We start from the raw sequence: 21,762 nt of genomic DNA, 5'->3' as shown, positions 1-21,762 counted from the left end.
GAACCTATGTCCACTAAAGCTCTTAATGGTGTTGAGTACTACCTCACCTTCATTGATAACCACTCAAGGAAAACTTGGATTTATTTTCTGAAAACCAAGGACGAGGTTTTCTGTCGATTCAAAGAGTTCAAGGCTCTAGTGGAGAATCTGACTGGGAAGAAAATAAAAGTTTTGCGCTCAGATAATGGTGGAGAGTATGTCGATAAGGACTTCACTGATTTTTGCGCTAAGAAGGGCATCAGAAGAGAGTGGACAGCTCCTTGCAATCCGAAGCAGAATGGAGTAGCAGAAAGAAAGAACAGGACTATCGTAGAAGCAGCTAGGGCCATGATGTATGATCAGGATCTGCCAAAATTCCTGTGGGCGAAAGCATGCAACACGATAGTCTATGTTCAAATAGAACTCCTCATCGTGCATTGGGCAAGATTACTCCAGAGAAAGTCTTCACAGGGAAGATGCATGAAGTCAGTCATTTTAGAATATTTGGGGGCTTAGCATATTGCCACATACCCAAGGAAAAGAGGAAGAAACTGGATCAAACTGCAGAGAAAGGATATCTAGTGGGATATAGTGAGAACACTAAGGCATACAGAATCTATCTTCCAGGAAGTAGGAATGTAGTAGTTCGACAAGATGTGAAGTTCATGGAGGATAGGGCTTTCAGAAAATCTCGAGAAATGCCTTCCGAGGAGCAGTCATTGGTCAAACCTCTTCAACCAATGGAAGTAAAGAATTCTTCCTAAGACCAGGAAAAATCACAAGAGGAGGAGCCAACTGAAGCACCTGCTGGCAGAGGAAGAACGAACAGGGAACTTCGTCAGATTTTGCAAGATGCAGAGGATTTCATCGATGCACCAAGGAATAATAAGAGGGAGCGAAAACAGCCAGATAGATATCAAGCATTAGTAGCTCAGGATGGGGAGCTTGCCATTTTTCAGGAGGTTGCTCAACATCAGGTTTGGTTGGATGCGATGGTAGAGGAGTATAACTCCATAATGGTGAACGATGTTTGGGAGGTAGTGTCGAGGCCTCAAGACAGATCGGTGGTAGGTTTGAGATGGATCTACAAGATTAAATACACTGTAGACGGCAGTGTGGAAAAATACAAAGCCAAGTTTGTGGCTAAGGGGTATGCTCAAAAGGAAGGAATTGACTACGAAGAGACCTTCGCCCCAGTAGCCAGGTATACATCTATTAGAACTGTGATATCTCTTGCAACACAGATGGGATGGGAGATTCATCAGATGGATGTCAAAACGACATTTCTGAACAGGGTGATAGAAGAAGAGGTATACATTGAACAACTAGAAGGCTTTGAGACACATGAGAAGAAGTCTCATGTATGTAGATTGAAGAAAGCCTTGTATGGGCTGAAATAGGCACCTAGAGCATGGTATGGTCGAATTGATGGCTACTTGCAGAAGATGGGATTTGTCAAGAGTGACGCAGATCCAAATCTCTACTATCTGGTTGTAGAGAATGAGCCTCTAATCCTAGTATTATATGTGGTCGATCTCTTCCTGACAGGACCATCTAGGCTCATTGGGAACTGCAAGAAGAATCTAGCCACAGAATTTGACATGAAGGATTTGGGACAAATGAATTAGTTCTTGAGGTTGGAAGTTTGGCAGCAAAAGGGGGAGATCTTCCTTGAACAAGGGAGATATGCTACAGAAATTCTGAAGAGGTTCAGGATGGAGAATTGTAGATTCATGGCTACTCCAATGATCACCAACTGGAAGAAAATTGATGCATCAGAAGACAAGGATGTTGATGGCAGCTCATAGGGTCCCTGAAGTATCTGGTCAATACCAAGACAGACATTTTTTACGCTGTCAACACCCTCAGTCTGTTCATGGTGGAGCTGAAGAGGGCGCACTAGGCATCAGCAAAACATGTTCTCAGATATATACAGGGAACAGTCGATTATGGACTCTTATACACCAGGAGTAAGGATGTCAGATTGAGTGGATTCACTGATGCAGATTGGGCTGGAAGTTCAGTAGATTGGAAAAGTACCTCTGGGTATTGTTTCAACATTGGATCAGGAATGACCTCTTGGAGTAGTAGGAAATAGAAGTTTGTAGCTCTGAGCTCAGCTGAGGTAGAATATTTCGCTGCAAGCATAGCTTCGTGCGAGGCCATATGGCTTAGAAAACTGCTTGTGAACCTATTCAGAAGAAAGATGGATGCGACCAGGATCATGTGTGATAATCAGAGTTGCATCAATCTCTCTGAGAATCCAGTGTTTCACAATCGGTCAAAGCATATTGATATTCGATGTCACTTTGTCAAACACTGTGTCCAACAAGGAGTTGTACAGTTAAGCTACACTCCTACAGGAGAACAGGCGACAGACATCCTCACCAAGACCCTTGTTAGAACAAAGTTTGATTATTTTAGGGAAAAGATGGGGATGATAAAGAATCCATTTCAGTAGCAGAAATGGGGGTGATGTTGCAGTGCAGTAGCACAATGCAGCATCACGAGAAGAGATTGCATTGCAGATGTAGTGTTGGGAAAAAGGACCAACAACAACATGGATGCAGAGGGAGTTGCAATGCAGATGCAGTGTTGGGAAAAAGGACCAGCAGCAGCACAGATGTAGAGGGAGTCATCGTACGGATGCAACCGTGGCAGAGGCAAAGCCATGGGTAGCAATACAAGATACAACAGTGCAAAGGATGTTCGGCGGGGAGGCCTAGCATTAGCACAGCTATCGGTGTCGTATAATCAAAGTAATGCTCATTGTGGAGTATTACTAGAGCGGAGTCCTCGCTAAGAGGGAGTGTTTATTTGGGGTAGCATCGGATGTGCTCTAGGCTCTAGCCATGAAAATTGGTGGAGAGGCTAAAGCACATGAGATCTCCAAGACCTAGAAATGGTTTGGACAGATTGTACCCGGTTTGGGAGATATTAAAATAATTAATATTTTTAATGGAGTTCCTAAGTCTAAACATAAGAAAAATAAAATATTAATGGGTATTGATATAAAACTGGGTTAGAAGGTTCCAAAAGTTATGGATCAAGCCAAATCTAATCTTAGTCATTAATCAGATATTTAATCTCGGCCATTGAAGGACCAACGAGAAAAGTATAAGAGGAGGCTTGAGGATCAGTTGGAAGACACACTGAGGGAGACCAGTCAGTTCGATTTCTGGAGCGAGGTTAGCTGAGAAATTCAAACTAGTGGTTTGGAGAGCAATAAGAGGAAGCAAGTACAAAGCAGAGAGTCAGGAACAACACTAGAAGACTAGCACAAAGGTTGGAGAGGCAGACGCAGAGGCAACAGACTGCACAGTCACTAAAGGGCCTGCGTGGGTGACGCAAAGAGGCCCAATGCTGACACAGAGAGGCTGACACAGAGGGTCTGGGAGTTGCGCAGAGGCCAGCAACCCTGTCGCTGAGACTGAGAGAAGTGTTGGAGAATTTTTCTCTGTTGGGTAAGCCAGTTTGGCACCCAGTTGTATTGAAGAATTGCTGAATAATAAAATCCTCCTCTGCTGCACCGATTTTCCCACATTGGGTTTTTCCGGGGACAATTGTCCAAAATATCTGTGTTGATGTGTTGATTCTTGTGCATGTGTTTGTTTATGTATTATGGTGTGATATCTGCAACATAATTTATTTTAATGTTTACAGAAGAGTTTTCTTAAATAACTTATTGAGAAAATAAGTAGGTAAAATAAATCAGTTGTTGTAGTGATAGAATTTTCACACCTAAGATTGCTTTCAGGTGCCACTATGGGCACTTCAAGTTCTTGATTATGCCTTTCAGGCTAACCAATGCACCGACCACCTTCCAATCTTGCATGAACCACGTGTTTCGTGGACAACTGCGGAAATTTGTGTTGGTGTTCTTTGATGACATCTTGATTTACACCCTAACCTGGGAGGAGCACTTGCAGCATTTAGAGATAGTGTTGGGTATTTTGGAGGAGCAGTAGTTCTATGAAAAGCTATCTAAGTGTGACTTCGGTCTGACAGAGACGCTTTACCTAGGCAACATCATTGGGGAGGACGATGTGAGTGTCCATGAGGAGAAGAGCAGGGCCATCCGGGATTGGCCGGAGCCCTAGAATGTGACAAAGTTGAGGGGATTTGTGGGCATTTTCACTTACTACAGGAAGTTCGTGAAGGGCTTCTCTCAGTTGCAAGCTCCCCTCACTGATTTGACGAAGAAGGGGGCCTTTGAGTGGACAGTTACAGGGTAGGAGACTTTTGAGCACCTCAAACAGGTCACGAGCAGTTGTCCTGTATTGGCACTTCCAGATTTCACCCAACCCTTTGTGATGGAGTGTGATGCATCTGGGGAGGGTGTAGGAGCAGTTTTGATGCAAGGAGGGCACCCCATAGCCTTCGAGAGTCGGAAGCTATTGTCCCATGAGAGGTCGTACTCCATTTATGACAAGGAGATGCTAGCCATCATCATGCGCTAGCCAAGTTCAGACAGTGCTTGGTGGGGAATAGGTTCAAGGTCTAGACAAACCACAACAACCTCAGATTTCTCTTGGAGCAGAAGCATATGTAGGAAAGGCAATAGAAGTGGGTGAGCAAGCTCTAGGCATATGACTTTGACATTGAGTATGTCAAAGGGAAGCACAACATGGTAGCTGATGCATTCTCTAGGAGGTTGGCTATCCTTTCACTAATGAGCATTGTCATGGATTGGAGGGCACAATTACTGGTAGAGTACTCCAAGGACCGATTTTCCTGTGAGGTCTTTGATGGGATAGTGGCAGATGACCAGTACAGGGTGAGGAATGAGGTGATTTACTTTACAGACTGTATTTACTTGGTGCCCAACTCCCAATTGAGGGAGAAGATCTTACAGGCTGCCCATGACTCACCACTAGCAGGGCACCAAGGGTTCACAAAGACAAATACAGGGCTATCATAGAGTATTTTGCATGGAGGGGCCTTAAAGATGACATTTTGAGGCATGTCAAGTAGTGTGACACATGCCAAAGGAACAAGGGTGAGCAGTCACACCCTGTAGGGTTGCTATAGCCTCTTCCTATCCCTGAGGGGAAATGGGAGAGTGTGTCGATGGACTTCATTACCGGGTTGCCCACAGTACATGGCAAGGACCACATTTACATGGTGGTGGACTGCTTGATGAAGTTTGCACATTCTTTTGCCATCTTAGCGTGGTACTCGGCCTCATAGGTGGCCGAATTGTTTTTCAGGGAGGTGTTTCGACTACATGGTCTTCCAAAGACCATTGTCAGTGATCGGGTCAACAAGTTTTTGGGGGGATTTTGGCAGGAGTTGTTCCCACTAGTGGGCATCGAGCTCACTCCAAGCACTAGTTATCACCCCTAGACAGACGGGCAGACAGAGATAGTTAACAAATGGTTGGAGGGTTACTTGCGTAACTTTGTGACGGGCCATCAGCAAGCATGGATATAGTGGTTGCACTTGGGCGAGTACTGCTACAACACCACGTACCACATGTCCATAGGTAATAGGTATGTTCTCCATTCTGAGCCTTGTATGGTTACGATGCATTATCTTTTGCTGACGTGATGTTTGGAGATAGCAAGGCCCCTAGGGCCAAGGATGGGATATAGGAGAGCAAAGACATTTTGCAAGCTCTCAAAGACAACATGCAGACTACATAAAACTAGCAAAAACTTTATGCAGACAACGACATAGTTGATAGGTAGTTTGAGGTAGGGGATTTGGTCTTCTTAAGGCTTCAACCCTACAAGCAGTCATCACTCAAGCGAAAGGGGGTCAAGAAGGTCGTACTGAGTCACTCAGAGAGTTGGGGAGGTAGCATATGAGTTGAAGCTACCCCCATGAAGTCGAATGCACAACATTTTTCATGTGTCTTGCTTGAAAAAGGCACTAGGGCAGTCGGTGACAGCGGCTACAGACCTAACCCCCTATGGATGATGAGGGGCACTTAGTTCTGGAGCCAAAGGCTATTTTGGACACCTGGGAGAGGCACTTGCAAAACAGGGTCATCAAGGAGTTTCTGATCAGATGGAGGAGCCTACCAGATGAGGTTGCCACTTGGGAAGGGGAGCAGATACTTCAGCATCCTTCATTACAGTTTCTTGAGGACAAGCAACGTTTTGGCGGGGAGGACTATGATATTCCAACTTAGCATTATTGCTAAGTGAAATATCAATTTTGGCCATTTTTGTCTTAATTCATGTTTTCACTTAGGAAATGTGGGTTTAGAGGCCCCACATGTATTTTTTATTAAAGCAAGCCCAAACATTAGAGTTAGAAGGGTAACACCGAACCTCTAGTGGAGCGTGGGGGCCACCCATAGAGAATTACGACTCACATGAGAAGTACGCACTCATTGGAGCAAGTTCAGTGGGAGGAAATCGAGTTGGGCACACATGGGCATTTTGGAGGCATTTTGACAAAACAGAAGGAAAGACGCTCTTTTTGGCATTCATGATCATTTGAGAAAATTGTCTTAGACTAGCATGCTTGAGCTGAAGCCAAGTCTGCAAGTGTCAGCACATGAGTGTTTCTGAGCGAAAATATCAACCCTTGCTTCGGTGGACTTCGAGTGCCAGCCCAAGGAGGGAGTCTCACCTATTCCAATTCGATCCAGAAGCAGAGAGTGTGAGATTGAGGGAGGGTCCAGAAGCAGCAACGCATTCCTTGGAGGAGGCACAGGTGGGTGTTGGGGAGAGAAGGCAGTTTGAGCCTGAAACTTGAGGAGCCTGGGGAAGTGTTTTGAGGGAGATTGCAGCCATCTTGGGGGCTTTTTGCAGCAATATTGGCAGGTGGGTCGAATTACTCAGCAGCAGTACCATTAAGGGGAAAGAGGGCCAAAATTTCAAGGTCAACCATTGGCCAATCCCCTCATGGGTTATTTTGGGTATTTGGTGGAGAGGCTGGGATTAATTTCCAGGAATTTTCTAAGCACCGGAGGAGGCCCTAGCCGCAGTTCTTCACAGCCAACAACGTATTTTCTGGGCAGTTCAGTGCAGAGCTAGGAGAGAGCAGCAGCAGACTTGAGGGGGACTTCTTATTATTCACTTGGGCTTTGCTAGCTTGCCTTGGGCAAGCCCAGGTGCACTCTTTCCAGCACCACATTGTACCCTCTTTATTTTTAATAAAATGGCTCAGCAATGCAGCTTTTGGTGCAAATTCATGGACTGATTTATGTGTTTGTTTTTTGTGATTTTTATGTCTATGCATGCTTTGTTATTTACTGTAAAATTTCCCTAGGAATATTAAAAATATTATAGATAAGCATGTAGAACCATTTTTTGACATATAGATAGACATACTTAACATCATCATATCAATAGAATAATCATTGATGAGGCACTCAATTTAATATTTACAGTTATCCTTTTCTGTAAAACATGCATCATGATTTCAATCTTCATATTTTTTAATTATCTAATGATTTCAGTTCTAATGTTGTTATTCATGAATGGTTTGAATTCTTAACTTTGAAAAAGAAAAAATATTATTGTATTTTTTATACATGGCATTTCCCCACCGTATCCAGATCCTGGCTTTTAAAAAATCTCATGGATCCATATTTGTATCCATTTCCTGGTAACTTAGGCAATAATTAACTTATAAGTCCTCTCTCATATGCAGTCAACAACAATAACAGTCCACATGATCTACTCCCATAGTAAAAGAAGAGACTCACATTGAAATTCACCTTCAATATCATCCCTAAATCTTTGCATGCAAATTATAGCATTGATACTATGTGTATAAATGCACCTTTGCAGTTGTAAAGGTAGCTAATGTAAATTGCTACCCATTTCTTCTCACAGATGGCATGCACCTTGAGAAAATATTTCTTCAATAAAAGGTAGTTTACCTTTATGAGGTTTTCAGGCATGTTATTCCGTTGATAGATGTATATCATAGAAGCACACATCTGCCAAGGCACAGAAAACAAATTACTGCCAATTCTCTTATCCCAAAAAGCATGTGCTTCCTCTGCCCGACAGTCTTTGTCCAACGCACATAATAGCTGCTCATAAGTTTCCATTGTCATGGCTTGTCCCTTGCTTAATATCCATTTTATCACCTGCACAATGTAGGAAATTCAATTAAAAGACGGAAATAATGGATGTGTTCTGAAAGTTAGAAACTCACAAATAATAATACAAGGACTGAAAAAATGGTAGTCTGAGTCAGAAGTTTTCATCCAAGAAACTGTTATAGAAGAACTCTTATGGATATCAACAGGAAAAAAAATAAAATCCACTGTTTGCTCAGGATTTTGTCATGATGTTCATTTGTCTTATTTGGACCCTTCCTTTCAGTATCTTTTGTTAAATTGACACATTAATTAGAGTACATGTAAATGTAATCTGCCACCCTGATTAGGATGGGTTTCATAGCATTAACTGGTCAGTCAGCTCCAACTATTATAAACAGGCAAGCTCTGACATTATAAAGAAGTCTCCTTTTCCAAAATGAGGCATAATCAGGTGCAGATAGTACCTCTTATTTTGCATCGTCCTGGTATCATATGTAACAGCTTTTTTAAGTTTTAAACTAATAAGATTGCTAGTTCTTATGCCATTATAGCTATTACTTAATGCTCTATCCTACTTGTTCAATTCCTGTGACCATGTGCACAAACACAAACTGTCTCAATGTTCTTATAATTTGGAAACAAGACAAAAATCTATGCTCAACAATTTGTGTCTTTGCCCAATTTAGAATTTGACACAGGAATACACAACTGTGGGGGATAACAGCAGCCAAGCCAAGGCAGAGCTTATGGGCTGTACTTTTCCTCTGAATAGCTACAAATTATGGACATGGGAAAATAGAGACCTGGAAGACCTCCTCCAATGTTGGGATCATCTGATTGAGAAAATTTTTTTTAATGACGTTCGTGAGACAAAAAATGAGGCGAAAGGTCAAAGGTCACATTTTTTATAGATGAAACTGAAAAGATTTTTGGCAACAGCCCCAAGGCTAATTGGATAACAGTGTACACATATACTGAGATCATGTAACCAATAAATTTGGTAGCTAACTTTTCATAAGATAATTTTATTAATGTCCAACGAGTGTCCACAAAAGTAGGTCAAAGGGATTAGAAGGTACATCCAGTGTAAATACAATATGGGAGTGTGAAAGCTGTTGAGAAATCTAGGGCAGCTAGATTAGGGTGATTTCTCTTACTTTGATAACTGCTTGTGATTTTCTTTTACTTAACTTGATATACTTGCAGTTAACTTCTTATCTTGATTATTATAGTGTTCTTTTCATCAAACAGCTACCAAACCATGAAGATCAAATGAGACAAGAGGGCACAAAATGTATGCTGCTAGCCAGGGCCAAAAGCTCTCCTCTTGAGAGGAAAGCCCACAAGAACTCTTCCGTTCATATAGAATCTTCAAATGATGAATTCCAAGACCTATGACCCAAGACCAAGACCCCTCCAAGACCAAGTCAAGCCTCCTTTTGATGACCTTTTCTTAACAAAGTTAATGCTAGTCAAACTTGCTCCAATTCTTCAGATTTCGATTTCTCTTCTAAATATCGGCTTCTATTACAGATCTGCAACTTTCAGCTTGCCTGTAATCTCTACAGTTTCACACGTGTGAGAAGTATAGGGCAAAATTATGAGTCTTCTCTCCTTCGCTTGGCTTGATTCTTTTCCCTTGGTAACTTGGCTTGCAACCTGATCTCTTTTGACACTTAATTTGGCTCCTAGATGTGGATTCAATTCAATCTTGCTGCAACAGTAGGATGCCCTCACTTCCTTGCACGTGTGAGAAGATTCAGCCCTAAAAACAGTCCCTTTATACTTCGCTTTTCCTTCCTTGGTTTCTCCTCTTCTTGCTGGCTTTTTGGCTTCATCTTCTTGTCTTGATCGAATTTGATTGATCTTGCTTAATGAGATCGAGTACTGCTCTATATATAGGCTTCTTATGGAGGTCAAACAGCCCTTTCATGAGGCCTACTTGTCACTTTGTAGGACGACTTGTTGCAGCTAGGCCGACTTGATCTTGGAGGGTCTCTATGACTCAAATTGACTTACATAAATTTTCTTTTACATGATATGACATGCCCAAAAGGGTCTTTCATATATGACAATGACTCAATTGACTTCTTTGTTGAAGTTTCTAAATTTACTTAGCTAGAAACCCTCCATGCACTTTATCTGATTTATTCCTACCTGCTTTTTATTTTCCTTAACAAGTTATTTACAATGTAAATACTGAAAATAAACACTAGTGCATGCTCAACATATTACAGTCTATAGATCAGCAACTAAAAGAAACAAGAACAAACACACCATATGACACCATTATTTTTGGACTAATGTCCCTGGAAAAACCCAATGTGGGAAAACCGGTGCAGGTATCTGAGGGTTTTCTTATTAAGCAATATCAGAGTACAATCTGGGTGCCAAAACTGGCCTACCCAATAGAGAGTTTCCTTAGCAGTAATACCTCTCGGTTTCTGACAAATCTACTGGCTGAAACCCTGGATAATCCTTCTAGCAGCTACTCAACACCAATCAGGACTGCGTCAACCTCTCCTAGCCCAGCGCTGGCACTACGTCAGCCTATCTTGGCTTGCATCAACCCCAGGAGGCCCTGCATCAGCACTCTAAGCCTCTGCGTCAACTACGCTGGCCCCTTTGGTGCTCTGCGCAACACTTAGCTACCTCTGCGTGGCCCTACGAGAGAACTGGTTGCTCTTGCATCTCTCTCTCTGGCTGCTCTGCTGCTATCCCGGCACTATCTTTGGCTCTCTGTACTTAATGCCCCTCATCTGCTCTCCCGATCATTGATTCTATCTCTCTTAGCAAACACCACTCTAGAGAATAGAATAACTAATCACTCTGGTGTATTCTCCAAGTGACCTTCAAGCCTCCTCTTATAATTTTCCTGTTGACATCTCAACGGCCGAGATTAAGTCTTTGATCAACGGCTAAGATTAGATCTAGCTTGATCCTTGTCTTTTGGACCATTCTAACACAAATTCATATTAATACACATTAATGTTTTATTTTCCCTAAGTTTAGACTTAGGGACTCCATTAAAAATATTAATTATTTTAATACTTCCTAATCTGTTTAGAATTTGTCCAAACCCTTTCTGGGTATTGGAGATTTCATGTGCCCCTACCTCTCCACCAAATTTCGAGGCTAGAGCACATCCGATGCTACCCCAAATCAACACTCCCTCTTAGCGAGGATTATGCTCTAGCAATACTCCTCACTGAGTATTACTCTGATCATTTGGCATTGGTACTTGTGCTGATGCTAGGCCTTCTTGCCCAACATTCTTTGCACTACTGCATCCTGTACTGCTGCCCATGGTTCTGGCACTGCCACTCTTGCATCTGTACGACAACTCCCTCTGCATCGTGTTGCTGCTGGTCCTTTCTCCCAGCACTACATCCGCACTGCCTGCATCGTGCTGCCCACTGCTGCACTGCAACTCAGTTACTGAGAAGTAACTGATCTCCCAACTGACCTCCCTGTTGGGCTAGAGACACCCACTGATGTTGAAGCTCCCTCTGCCGCTGACAAGTGCTCCCTCTATGACCTCTGCGCTACTGCAACAACTCCCTGCATCTCGCACCGTTGCACACCTCTTTGTGCCTTCCTGCACTGGTGCAACACTCCTATGTATCTCGCACTGCTGCAACCTGCTAACTCTGCGTTGTCTCGGGACTGCTGGACTGTAGCTCTCTCTGCCACTCCATCCGCATCCGTCTCTACCCACTTAGCCAGTCCTGCTACTCCTCATTGGGGCTCCCGTAGCAAGGTCTAATCCAAGAGGTTGGGTACCTCAAGGATCCTGCCCCTCATCACCTATAGTCCATCTGACTACAGCATGATGTCTTCCCACTTTCGCTCAAGTAACGCGTGTGCACTCATGGCACAGTCATCATCTGTTAAAACTTCCTTCTTTGCTCATGCTGGCGCTGCCTTAGTCTCAGAAGACTCTCCCTTACTCTTCTTCCTTGGACAATGGGTCACATAATGACCCAACTCCCCACAGTGGAAGCACTTGACCTTGGAGAGATCTTTTTTCTTCCGTTTTTCCTGCTTCCCCTCAGATGCTAGGGCCACATCTTCCTCCTCCTGCTTCACTTTGATCCCCTTGTTGCTGCTACCTGTCTTCAACTGTCGTTTGATCTCTTCCTGGCGAAGTGCTGCCCACATCTCGTCCCACAGTGGAAGTGTCCCTCTGCCCAGTATACTCTGGACAAACACTTCGCAGTCTTTTGAGACAGCATTCAGGGCTGTCCTCACCATCAGCTCCTGATCAGGTGTCGCTCCTATAGCAATCAACTGGTCTCGAATCTCATTTAGTCCTCTGAGGAAGGTGTCAATCAATTGTCCCTTCTTCATCTGATACGACCTCATCTTATTCTCGAGCAACATTCTTCTCTGCACAAAAGTATGTTGATTTAGCTTCTTGAGAGCCTCCCACATCTCAAATGTTGTTTCCTTCTCAGCTATATGTGGTACCACATGATCCTTGACCTCGTCAAGGATAATGCACTTGGTTCTCGCCATTGCCTCTTCGTACCTGTCATTATCATTAGGGTCGACTGGGACAGCGATTACCTTCAAGGCGAAGTTCTTGACATGATTCCCGTCAAGCACTGATAAGATTTTGGCCTTCGAGACTGCGAAGTTCGATGCTTCGTCCAGTCTATCCTGGTCTCTTACCTCGTGTAGTGCCATGATGCTCCTCTACTTCCCTCCTGGAAGTTCTCTGTTCGACTCCTCTGAGTCTCTACTTCCCGTCTGGACGTTCTATTCTGGACTTCCTCTGAGTCCTGATTTCCCTCCTGGAAATCCTTTTGCCGCTTCTGGAGATGCCCCCTACTCTGATCGACTTGTGCAACTGCACTTCTGATCTGGGTTCCTTAGCTAGAAACCCTTGGTAACAACTCCTCTGGCCCTGCTTTGTCAAGTACTATTCTGACTACAGTACCTCACTAGCTCCACTCTGCAATATTCCTGCAGCCTTTTAGACCCCAGCAACTGCCTCTCTGTGAACTACGTCAACCCTCGATGCCCTGTGTCAGCCCTCTAGCCCTCTGTGTCAGCAACACTGGCCTCTCTGAGGCTCTGCGCAGCGCCCAGCTTCTTCTATGTGGCTCTACGTCACACTTCTTGGCTTATGCTCTGCTAGAAACAACTTTGTCACCACAGGACAGCTATTTTTTGCTGCTATTGCCCCGCTCGGCTGATGTCTCTTAGTCCTCCTGTGATCTGCAATCACGCTCTGATACCATGTTGAAGTTTCTAAATTTACTCAGTTAGAAACCCTCCATGCACTTTATCTGATTTATTCCTACCTACTTGTTATTTTTCCTTAACAAGTTATTTACAATGTAAATACTGAAAATAAACACTAGTGCATGCTCAACATATTACAGATCAGCAACTAAAAGAAACAAGAACAAACACACCATATGACACCATTATTTTTGGACTAATGTCCCCGGAAAAACCCAATGCGGGAAAACTGGTGCAGCTATCTGAGGGTTTTCTTATTAAGCAATATCAGAGTGCAATCTAGGTGCTGAAACTGACCTACCCAACAGAGAATTTCCTTAGCAGCAATACCTCTCGATTTCTGACAAATCCACTAGTTGAAACCCTGAATAATCCTTTCGACAGCGATTCAGCACCAATCTGCCCCAGAAACCCCAGCGTCTGCCCAATCTGGACTGCGTCAGCCTCTCCTAGCCCAGCGTTGACCCTGTGTTAGCCCCAGGAGGCCCTACGTCAGCTCTCTAAGCCTCTGTGTCAGCTACGCTGGCCCCTCTTGTGCTCTATGCAGCACTTAGCTACCTCTGCATGGCCCTGCGTGAGCACTGGCTGCTCCTGCGTCTCTCTCTCTGGCTGCTCTGCTGCGATCCTGACACTATCTTTGCCTCTCTGTCTCTCTGTACTCAATGCCCCTCAACTGCTCTCCCGATCACTGATTCTATCTCTCTTAGCAAACCCTGCTCTAGAGAATAAAATGACTAATCACTTTGTTGTATTCTCCAAGTGACCCTCAAGCCTCCTCTTATACTTTTCCTGTTCACATCTCAACGGCCGAGATTAAGTCCCTAATCAACAGCTAAGATTAGATCTAGCTTGATCCTTGTCTTTTGGACCATTCTAAGACAGATTCATATTAATACACATTAAAATTTTATTTTCCCTAAGTTTAGACTTAGGGACTCCATTAAAAATATTAATTATTTTAATATTTCCTGATCTGTTTAGAATCTGTCCAAATCCTTTCTGGGTATTAGAGATCTCATTTGCCCCAACCTCTCCACCAAATTTTGTGGCTAGAGCACATCCGATGCTACCCCAAATCAACATTCTTGACTCTATGACAAACCCTAGAAACACTCAATGGGTGCTTGACCTATAAATAAATTGACCTCGAGCATGAAACCCATGCTACAAAAATAATAATATTTTTTCTTTCTTTTTACAATATACAAGAATCAAGAGTACATTTCATATTTATGGAGACCGAATCCAGTTACCTATTCAACAATCCCTCTTAACTAGGGAGGCATTCATACTACATATAAGGTACTTGGACATTCTCATATTAAAGAATTCTCATAAGAAGAGTCAGATTGATAAGCCATCTCATTAGCTATGTTCTCAGCTTATAGCATTGCATCTCATCATATCAACTAGCATTGTCACAAAGCAAGGCCTTGACTAATAGCTCTATCTCTCCACAAGATCAGAGCACAATGCCGGGGAGACAAATGATTTGTAGACACCTTCATCATTGTCTCTCAAGGCACATACCCCATTCAGATGTTCACAAGGTATGTCCTTCTAGGACCATTCCCATCTTGGATATACAAATCATCATGGAATTTCTTCTTTGACTAATCTTACCTATTGGATGCCCTACCTCATCCTCAAAGAGTATCGGTATCAGTCTCAGATGCTTACCCAATCCTCCATTCTTTCTTCATAAAGAAGACAAGAATGACATGTCTATCTCTCCCTCTCAACTAGGGAGGATCTACTCATTCCTATAAAAGGAATATACCCAAGCTCCCTCTTACTTAGGGACTTGCCCAAGCTCCCTCTTAACTAGGGACTTGTCAACAACAACTATTTGCTATCTGTATCTATGTGACTATAGATACATATTTCACGAACTCTTTTTTCACCTTCTTTGCATATGGCTTCCTCAGGATCTTCTCTACGTAGTTCCTTCATCATAGAAACCATAGTTGCCAACTTTCTCGTATTCTTCATGAGGTCATATTATGTTGATTTCATTTTTGCCAATATCTAAAAGAGTTCAAGGCACATTACCTTCATGTATCATTCTAATGGAAGAGTTTCTTCTTCATGCTTGAAATTTCTAAGTCTGACACGTTAGAAATCCCTACTGCATTATCTGGTTTTTTTTCTCTTACTTGTTCATTCCATTAACAAGTTATTTACAAATATAAATACTGAAATAAACACAAATGCAACCCAAACTCATATACAAATCAACAACTAGAATAACTGAGACTCTGAGACAAACACACAAGGGACACCGTTATTTTTGGACAATCGTCCCCGGAAAAACCCAATGCGGGAAAACTGGTGCAGCAGATATGAGGGTTTCATTATTATGCATTTTCTGAATACAACTAGGGTGCTAGAAATGGCTCACCCAACAGAGTGCCCTCGACAGTAGTACCTCTCCTCAAAGACAAATATTCTGGCTGATCAATCACCGGATGAATGATCCCATGGCAACTATGGCAGCTTCCAATGCTCTACGTCACTCTGCAGGGACTGCATCACCCTTCCCGGCTCACCAACACTTGGTTTGCCCCACGAAAATTCTTCCGGCGCTGCCTCTTGGCCTTGCACCAGCTCTGCTAGCCTCTGCGCAGCTACTGAAGGCTTTGTATCAGCTATCAGACTCTCTGCGTCCCCCACGCTGGCCTCTTCAGCTTCTACGTTAGCCTCTCCAAGCTCTACGCTGTCTCTTTGGCACTATCTTTGCCTCTCTGTTATGTATTCTCGGTCTCGTGACGAACTGCCCCTCACTGTAACAGATCACTGGTTCGATTCTCTTAGCAAAACCCCGCGCCAAAAAATCAAACTGACTGATCAATTTGGTGTGTCTCCAACTGACACTCAAGCTTCCTCTTATACTTTTCCTATTGAGTCTTCAACGGCCGAGATTAAGTCCCTAATCAATGGCTAAGATTAAATTTGGCTTGATCCATGTCATTTAGAACATTCTCACCCAGTTTTATATTAATACCCATTAATATTTTAATTTTCCTAAGTTTAGACTTAGGAACCCCATTAAAAATATTAATTATTTTAATATCTCTCCAATCAAGTGGAATTTCCCCAAACCATTTCTGGGTCTAGAGATCTTATGTGCCTTAGCCTCTCCACCAATTTTCATGGCTAGAGCACATCCGATGCTACCACAAATAAACACCCCCCCTTAGCGAGGAATGTGCTCTAGTAATTCTCCATCATTGAAACATCACACTGATCCTCTGCACCGGTACCTGCACTGATGCTTGGCCTGCTGCCTCACATCATCTGCATTGTTGCTTCCTATACTGTTGCACATGACACTACTAGTGCCACTATTACATCTGTACTGTAGCTCCCTCTCAATATGTTGCCCCTAGCATTTCCACTGCTAACTGCTGCACTACAACTCAGTTACCGAGAAGTAAGTAACTGACTTCACCCAAACACTGACATCCTGGTCAGTCTGGAAGCCTCGTGATGCTGGAGCTACCTCTGTTGCTAACATGTGCTCCCTCTGCTGCCATTGCATTGCTGCAACCTCTTCTTTGCCTCTCGCACTGTTGCAACCTCTACTATGTTGCTACAGACTTCTGCACTCTAGCACTGCCTTGTCGCTCTGTCACACCTTGCTCCACCCGACACCTGTCATCATGCTAGTGTCGTTAAGGGCTCCCGTAGCCGAATATGATCCATGAGTTTGGGCACCTCAAGGATCCCGCCCCTTGTTTGTAGTCCTCCTGACTACAACTCGATGTCTCCCCACCTCTTCTCTAGAGGTGCATGAGCACTCATGGCACAGCCATCATCAATCTTGACCTCTTCCTCCGCCTTAACTGGAGCTGCCTTGGAGTTGGAAGCCCCTCCCTTGTACTTCTTCCTGGGACATCGGGATGCATAATGTCCCAGCTCCCCACAATGGAAGCACTTCACCTTGGAGATATCCTTCTTCCTCTTCGCTTGTTGTCCTGTAGATGCTAGAGCTGCATCCTCCTCTTTCTTGATTCGACTTCCATTGCCACTACTCCCCACCTTGGTCAACCTCCTGATCTCTTCTTGACGAAGAGTTGCCCACATCTCTTCCCATCCTAGAAGAGTAACCCTGCCCAGAGTACTTTGGACAAATGTCTCCCACTCCTCGGAGACTACATTCAGGGCGGTCCTCACCATAAACTCCGGATCTGGTGTAGACCCCACAGAAGTAAGTTGGTCACGAATCTCCTGCAATTTGAGGAGGAACAGATCTATCTGCTCTCCCTTCTGCATCTGATACGACCGCCAATGATTCTCCAATAGCATCTTCCGCTACACGGAAGAGCCTTGATACAAGGTCTTCAAAGTATCATGCATCTCCTTTGTCGTGTTCTTTCAGCAATATGTGGAACGACATGATCTTTGACCCCGTTAAGGATCATGCACTTCGCCCTCGCCATTGCATCCTCAAACTTTTCATTCTTAGCTGGGTTGATCGGGATAGCCATGGTTCTCAAGGCAAAGTCCTTGATGCGATGTCGATCTAGGACTGCCAGGATCCTGGCCTTCCAGATGACAAACTTGGAAGCCCTGTCCAACTTGTCCTAATCCCTCAGTCCATTCACTAAGATTTCCACTCCTCTTTTGGACTCCCTCTGAGTTTCGACTTCCCCCTGGAAATCTCTCTAAGTCCTGATTTCCCTGCTGGAAATCCTCCCACCAAATGTCGAATCGCTCCTCTCCAATCCTCCTTTCAACTGCAACTCGAATATGGACTTCTTGGCTAGAAATTTGTTAAGGTAGTGACTCCCTCCACATTGGTCATGTCTCCTTAGGTACTGTTCTGCGCCAACAGAAACAACACCCCACCAGCTTTTCAATCACAATCTGCCCGCAACTCCCCAAGCCCCGACAACTGAAGAAACTGAGCCTTTCAGGCCCTGCACAATCCCAACAACAGTAGAATCTTCTCCTCCTAGCCACAGCATCGATCCTTCTTGGCCGAGAAAGATGACCGGGCACTACGTAGGTCTGATTTGCCTCAATTTGCTTCTGTCCTGGCCCTCCTCTTAGTTCGAAATGATGACGCAGACCCTCTGCATCACTTCTTTGCTGCTTCTGCTTCTGGAACAGCGTTGTCTCTCAAGACAACTGCTACTGCTGCAAATTCTCCGGATTACTGTTGGTGCTTTCAGTTCTCCTGTGATCTGCAATGCTTTGATACCATGTTGAAATTTCTAAGTCTAACATGTTAGAAATCCCTACTGCATTATCTGGTTTAATTTCTCCTACTTATTCATTCCATTAACAAGTTATTTATAAATATAAATACTGAAATAAACACAAATGCAGCCTTAACTCATATACAAATCAACGACTGAAATAACTGAGACAAACACACAAGGGACACCGTTATTTTTGGACAATCGTCCCCGAAAAAACCCAATGCAGGAAAACCGGTGCAACAGATATGAGGGTTTTATTATTATGCAGTTTCTGAATACAACTAGGGTGCCAGAAATGGCTCACCCAATAAAGAATGCCCTCGACAGTAGTACCTCTCCTCGGAGACAAATATTCCAGCTGGTCAATCACCGGATGAACGATCCCACAGCAACTATGGCAACTTCCACTACTCTGCGTCACCCGTCCCGTCTCACCAGCACTCAGTCTTGTTGATTTGTGGTAGCATCAGATGTGCTCTAGCCATGAAAATTGATGGAGAGGCTAAAGCACATGAGATCTCCAAGACCCAAAAATGGTTTGGGGAAATTCCACCTGGTTAGAGAGATATTAAAATAATTAATATTTTTAATGGGTTCCTATGTCTAAACTTAGGAAAATAAAAATATTAATGGGTATTAATATAAAACTAGGTGAGAAAGCTCTAAATGACATGGATCAAGCCAAATCTAATCTTAGATGTTGATTAAAGATTTGATATCGGTCGTTGAAGACTCAATAGAAAAAGTATAAGAGGAGGCTTGAGGGTCAGTTGGAGACACACCAACATTGATTAGTAAGTTCGATTTTTTGGAGCGGGGTTTGCTGAGAAAATTTGAACAAGTGATCTGAGTTGCAGCGAGGGGCATAGAGCGCATAACAAAGAGGCAGAGATAGTGTCGAACAACCAACGCAGAGCTAGCAGGAGCCACGCAAAGGGCCAAAGTGACTGTGCAGAGGCTAGCAGGGCTTGCGTGGGTGACGCAGAAGGCCAAAGAGCCAACGCAGAGCAGCAGAAGGCTGACGCAGGGGGTTCTGAGTGACGCAAAGGCCAAGAGGGCTGAAACAAAGCTTCAGAGAGATTTTTGTGGAGCAGACTTGCTGAATATCTACTTCCGAAGAGAGGTATTACTACTAGATTGATTTCTTTGTTGGGCGAGCCACTTTGGCACCCTAGTTGTACTCAAGAAAGTTGCTTAGTAATAAAACCCTCAGAATTGTTGCACCGATTTTCCTGCATTGGGTTTTTTTGGGGACGATTGTCCAAAAATAACAGTGTCCCTTGTGTGTTTATCTATTCTTTCAGTTGATGATCTGTAGATGGTTGACACTGCATTTGGGTTTATTTTCAGGATTTATATGGTTAAATAACTTGTTAAAGGAATAAACAAGTAGGTGAAATAAACCAGATTGTGCAGGAAGAATTTCTAACGATTTAAACTTAGAAATTTCAACAAGTTTGCCCCACGAAAATTCTTTCGTCATTGCCTCTTGGCCCTGCATCAGCGCTACTAGCCTCTGCGCAGCTACTGAAGCCTCTGCGTCAGCTCTCAGACCCTCTGTGGCACCCACGCTGGCCTCTTCAGCCTTCTACGTAGCTCCCAACTGCATCTGCATAGCACCCAGCTGCCTCTGCATCAGCCTCTCCATGCTCTACGTTGTCTCTTTGGCACTATCTCTGCCTCTCTGCTATGTATTCTTGGCCTCGTGCCGAACTACCCCTCATTGCAATAGATCACTGGTTCAATTCTCTCAGCAAAACCTCGCTTCATAAAATCAAACTGACTGGTCAATTTGGTGTGTCTCCAACTGACCCTCAAGCCTTCTCTTATACTTTTCCTGTTGAGTCTTCAACGGTCAAGATTAAGTCCCTAATCAAAAACTAAGATTAGATTTGGCTTGGTCCATGTCATTTAGAACATTCTCACCCAGTTTTATATTAATACCCATTAATATTTTAATTTTCCTAAGTTTAGACTTAAGAACCCCATTAAAAATATTAATTATTTTAATATCTCTCCAACCGGGTGGAATTTCCCCAAACCATTTCTGGGTCTTGTAGATCTTATGTGCCTTAGCCTCTCCACCAATTTTCATGGCTAGAGCACATCCGATGCTACCACAAATCAACAATAGATCTTTCAACCATTCTACGTGCAACCATATGATGACATGACTTTATCTATCTAATACCAAATGTGTACATATCTCTTCCTTCATGTGGTCATTTAGACTTCCTTTTAGCAACTTCCTTTCCTTGCTTGAAGATGAGAATAATTCAACCAACTTGTCATGTTGCATATTTATACCATCATCCTTCTAAACTATGGATCCCACACTATGTGGAATGTAGACTATCTGTGTGACGCTTCTTCAAAGAATGATGAACCCTTCTAACAAGGATTTTTAATTAAGGATCTTGATGGTCCTTATTCTGCAAATGTTCCGTTCTAATGATGATGATGTATGATTATCTCTTTATCTTCTACCTTGCTAGATGACTTTCTCCAACCATATAAACTGCTTCTTCAATTGTCCTTCTATGATTCTAATGAAGATGCAATGTGCTATTTCCTTTCTATTATGTTGATAGTTTCAACCATTTGAACTTCTACTTCGGCTATTCTTCCCTGCCTCAATGATGATGTCATCTCTATCTCTTCTATAATGCATTCTATCAAACTTGTGATGCTTTCCATCATGGTTGCTATCTTCTACAAACTGAAAAGAACTAAGTATATGATGTTATCTCAATCATAGTAGAGGTATTTTACTTCCTCCTTCTTTGACTTCTTTTTGGGATCTTCTGCTTCTTCGGTGACATGGGTTTCATTCCTTTCCTTTCTCTTCTTGTTGTCCTTCTTGAGTTGAGGACAATTCCTTTTGAAGTGCCCATATTCATTACAGTCGTAGCATTGAATCTTAGACATGTCAATTTTCTTTTGAAACTTCTTTCGAGGCTCAAACTTTCCATATTTCCCTTTCTTCCTTGCCATATCTGCATATGCTTGAGTTTGTTCATTTGATCCAGATCATTCTCTTCCTTTAATCTGGTTTCTTCAATTTTGCATAATGACCATAGACCATTGAATGGGGTAGTTTTCTTCTTTCCATAGATTTTGACCCATCCATCAAATAGTGCATTGAGAACAATGGTGATCATTTCACAATCAGACATTAGTTCTCCAAGTTATTGTAGTTGATGTCTTATTTGAGATACCCTCATAAGGTATGAGGCTACCCCTTCTTCTTTTTATACCTTCATCTTGTATAGTTCGGTTTGTTGACCACTGAAATGTACTTGAAGATTTAATGACTCC

The 21,762-nt window shown here is 43.2% G+C and overlaps 1 protein-coding gene across 5 annotated transcripts in view; it reads right to left on the bottom strand.

Moving 5' to 3' along the window:
• Positions 1-21,762, bottom strand: part of LOC149263633 (uncharacterized) — a 313,839-nt gene that overhangs the window by 25,544 nt on the left and 266,533 nt on the right. For all 5 annotated transcript variants that reach the window (XR_016259290.1, XM_089426542.1, XM_089426545.1 and 2 more), the window contains one exon: positions 7,820-8,032. Coding sequence is in view for 4 of the 5 variants with exons in the window: in XM_089426542.1 (XP_089282668.1) it covers positions 7,820-8,032 (213 nt within the window). In the remaining variant the exon portion in view is untranslated. The remainder of the gene's footprint in view (positions 1-7,819; positions 8,033-21,762) is intronic.

The sequence above is a fragment of the Pinus tabuliformis genome, chromosome 6, assembly GCF_031772625.1.
Source record: "Pinus tabuliformis cultivar Carrire ecotype Pingquan chromosome 6, CPIR1, whole genome shotgun sequence".
NCBI classification, from domain to species: Eukaryota; Viridiplantae; Streptophyta; class Pinopsida; order Pinales; family Pinaceae; genus Pinus; species Pinus tabuliformis.
The sequence above is the reverse complement of the archived record's forward strand: the minus strand, read 5'-3'. Positions and strand labels throughout refer to the sequence as shown.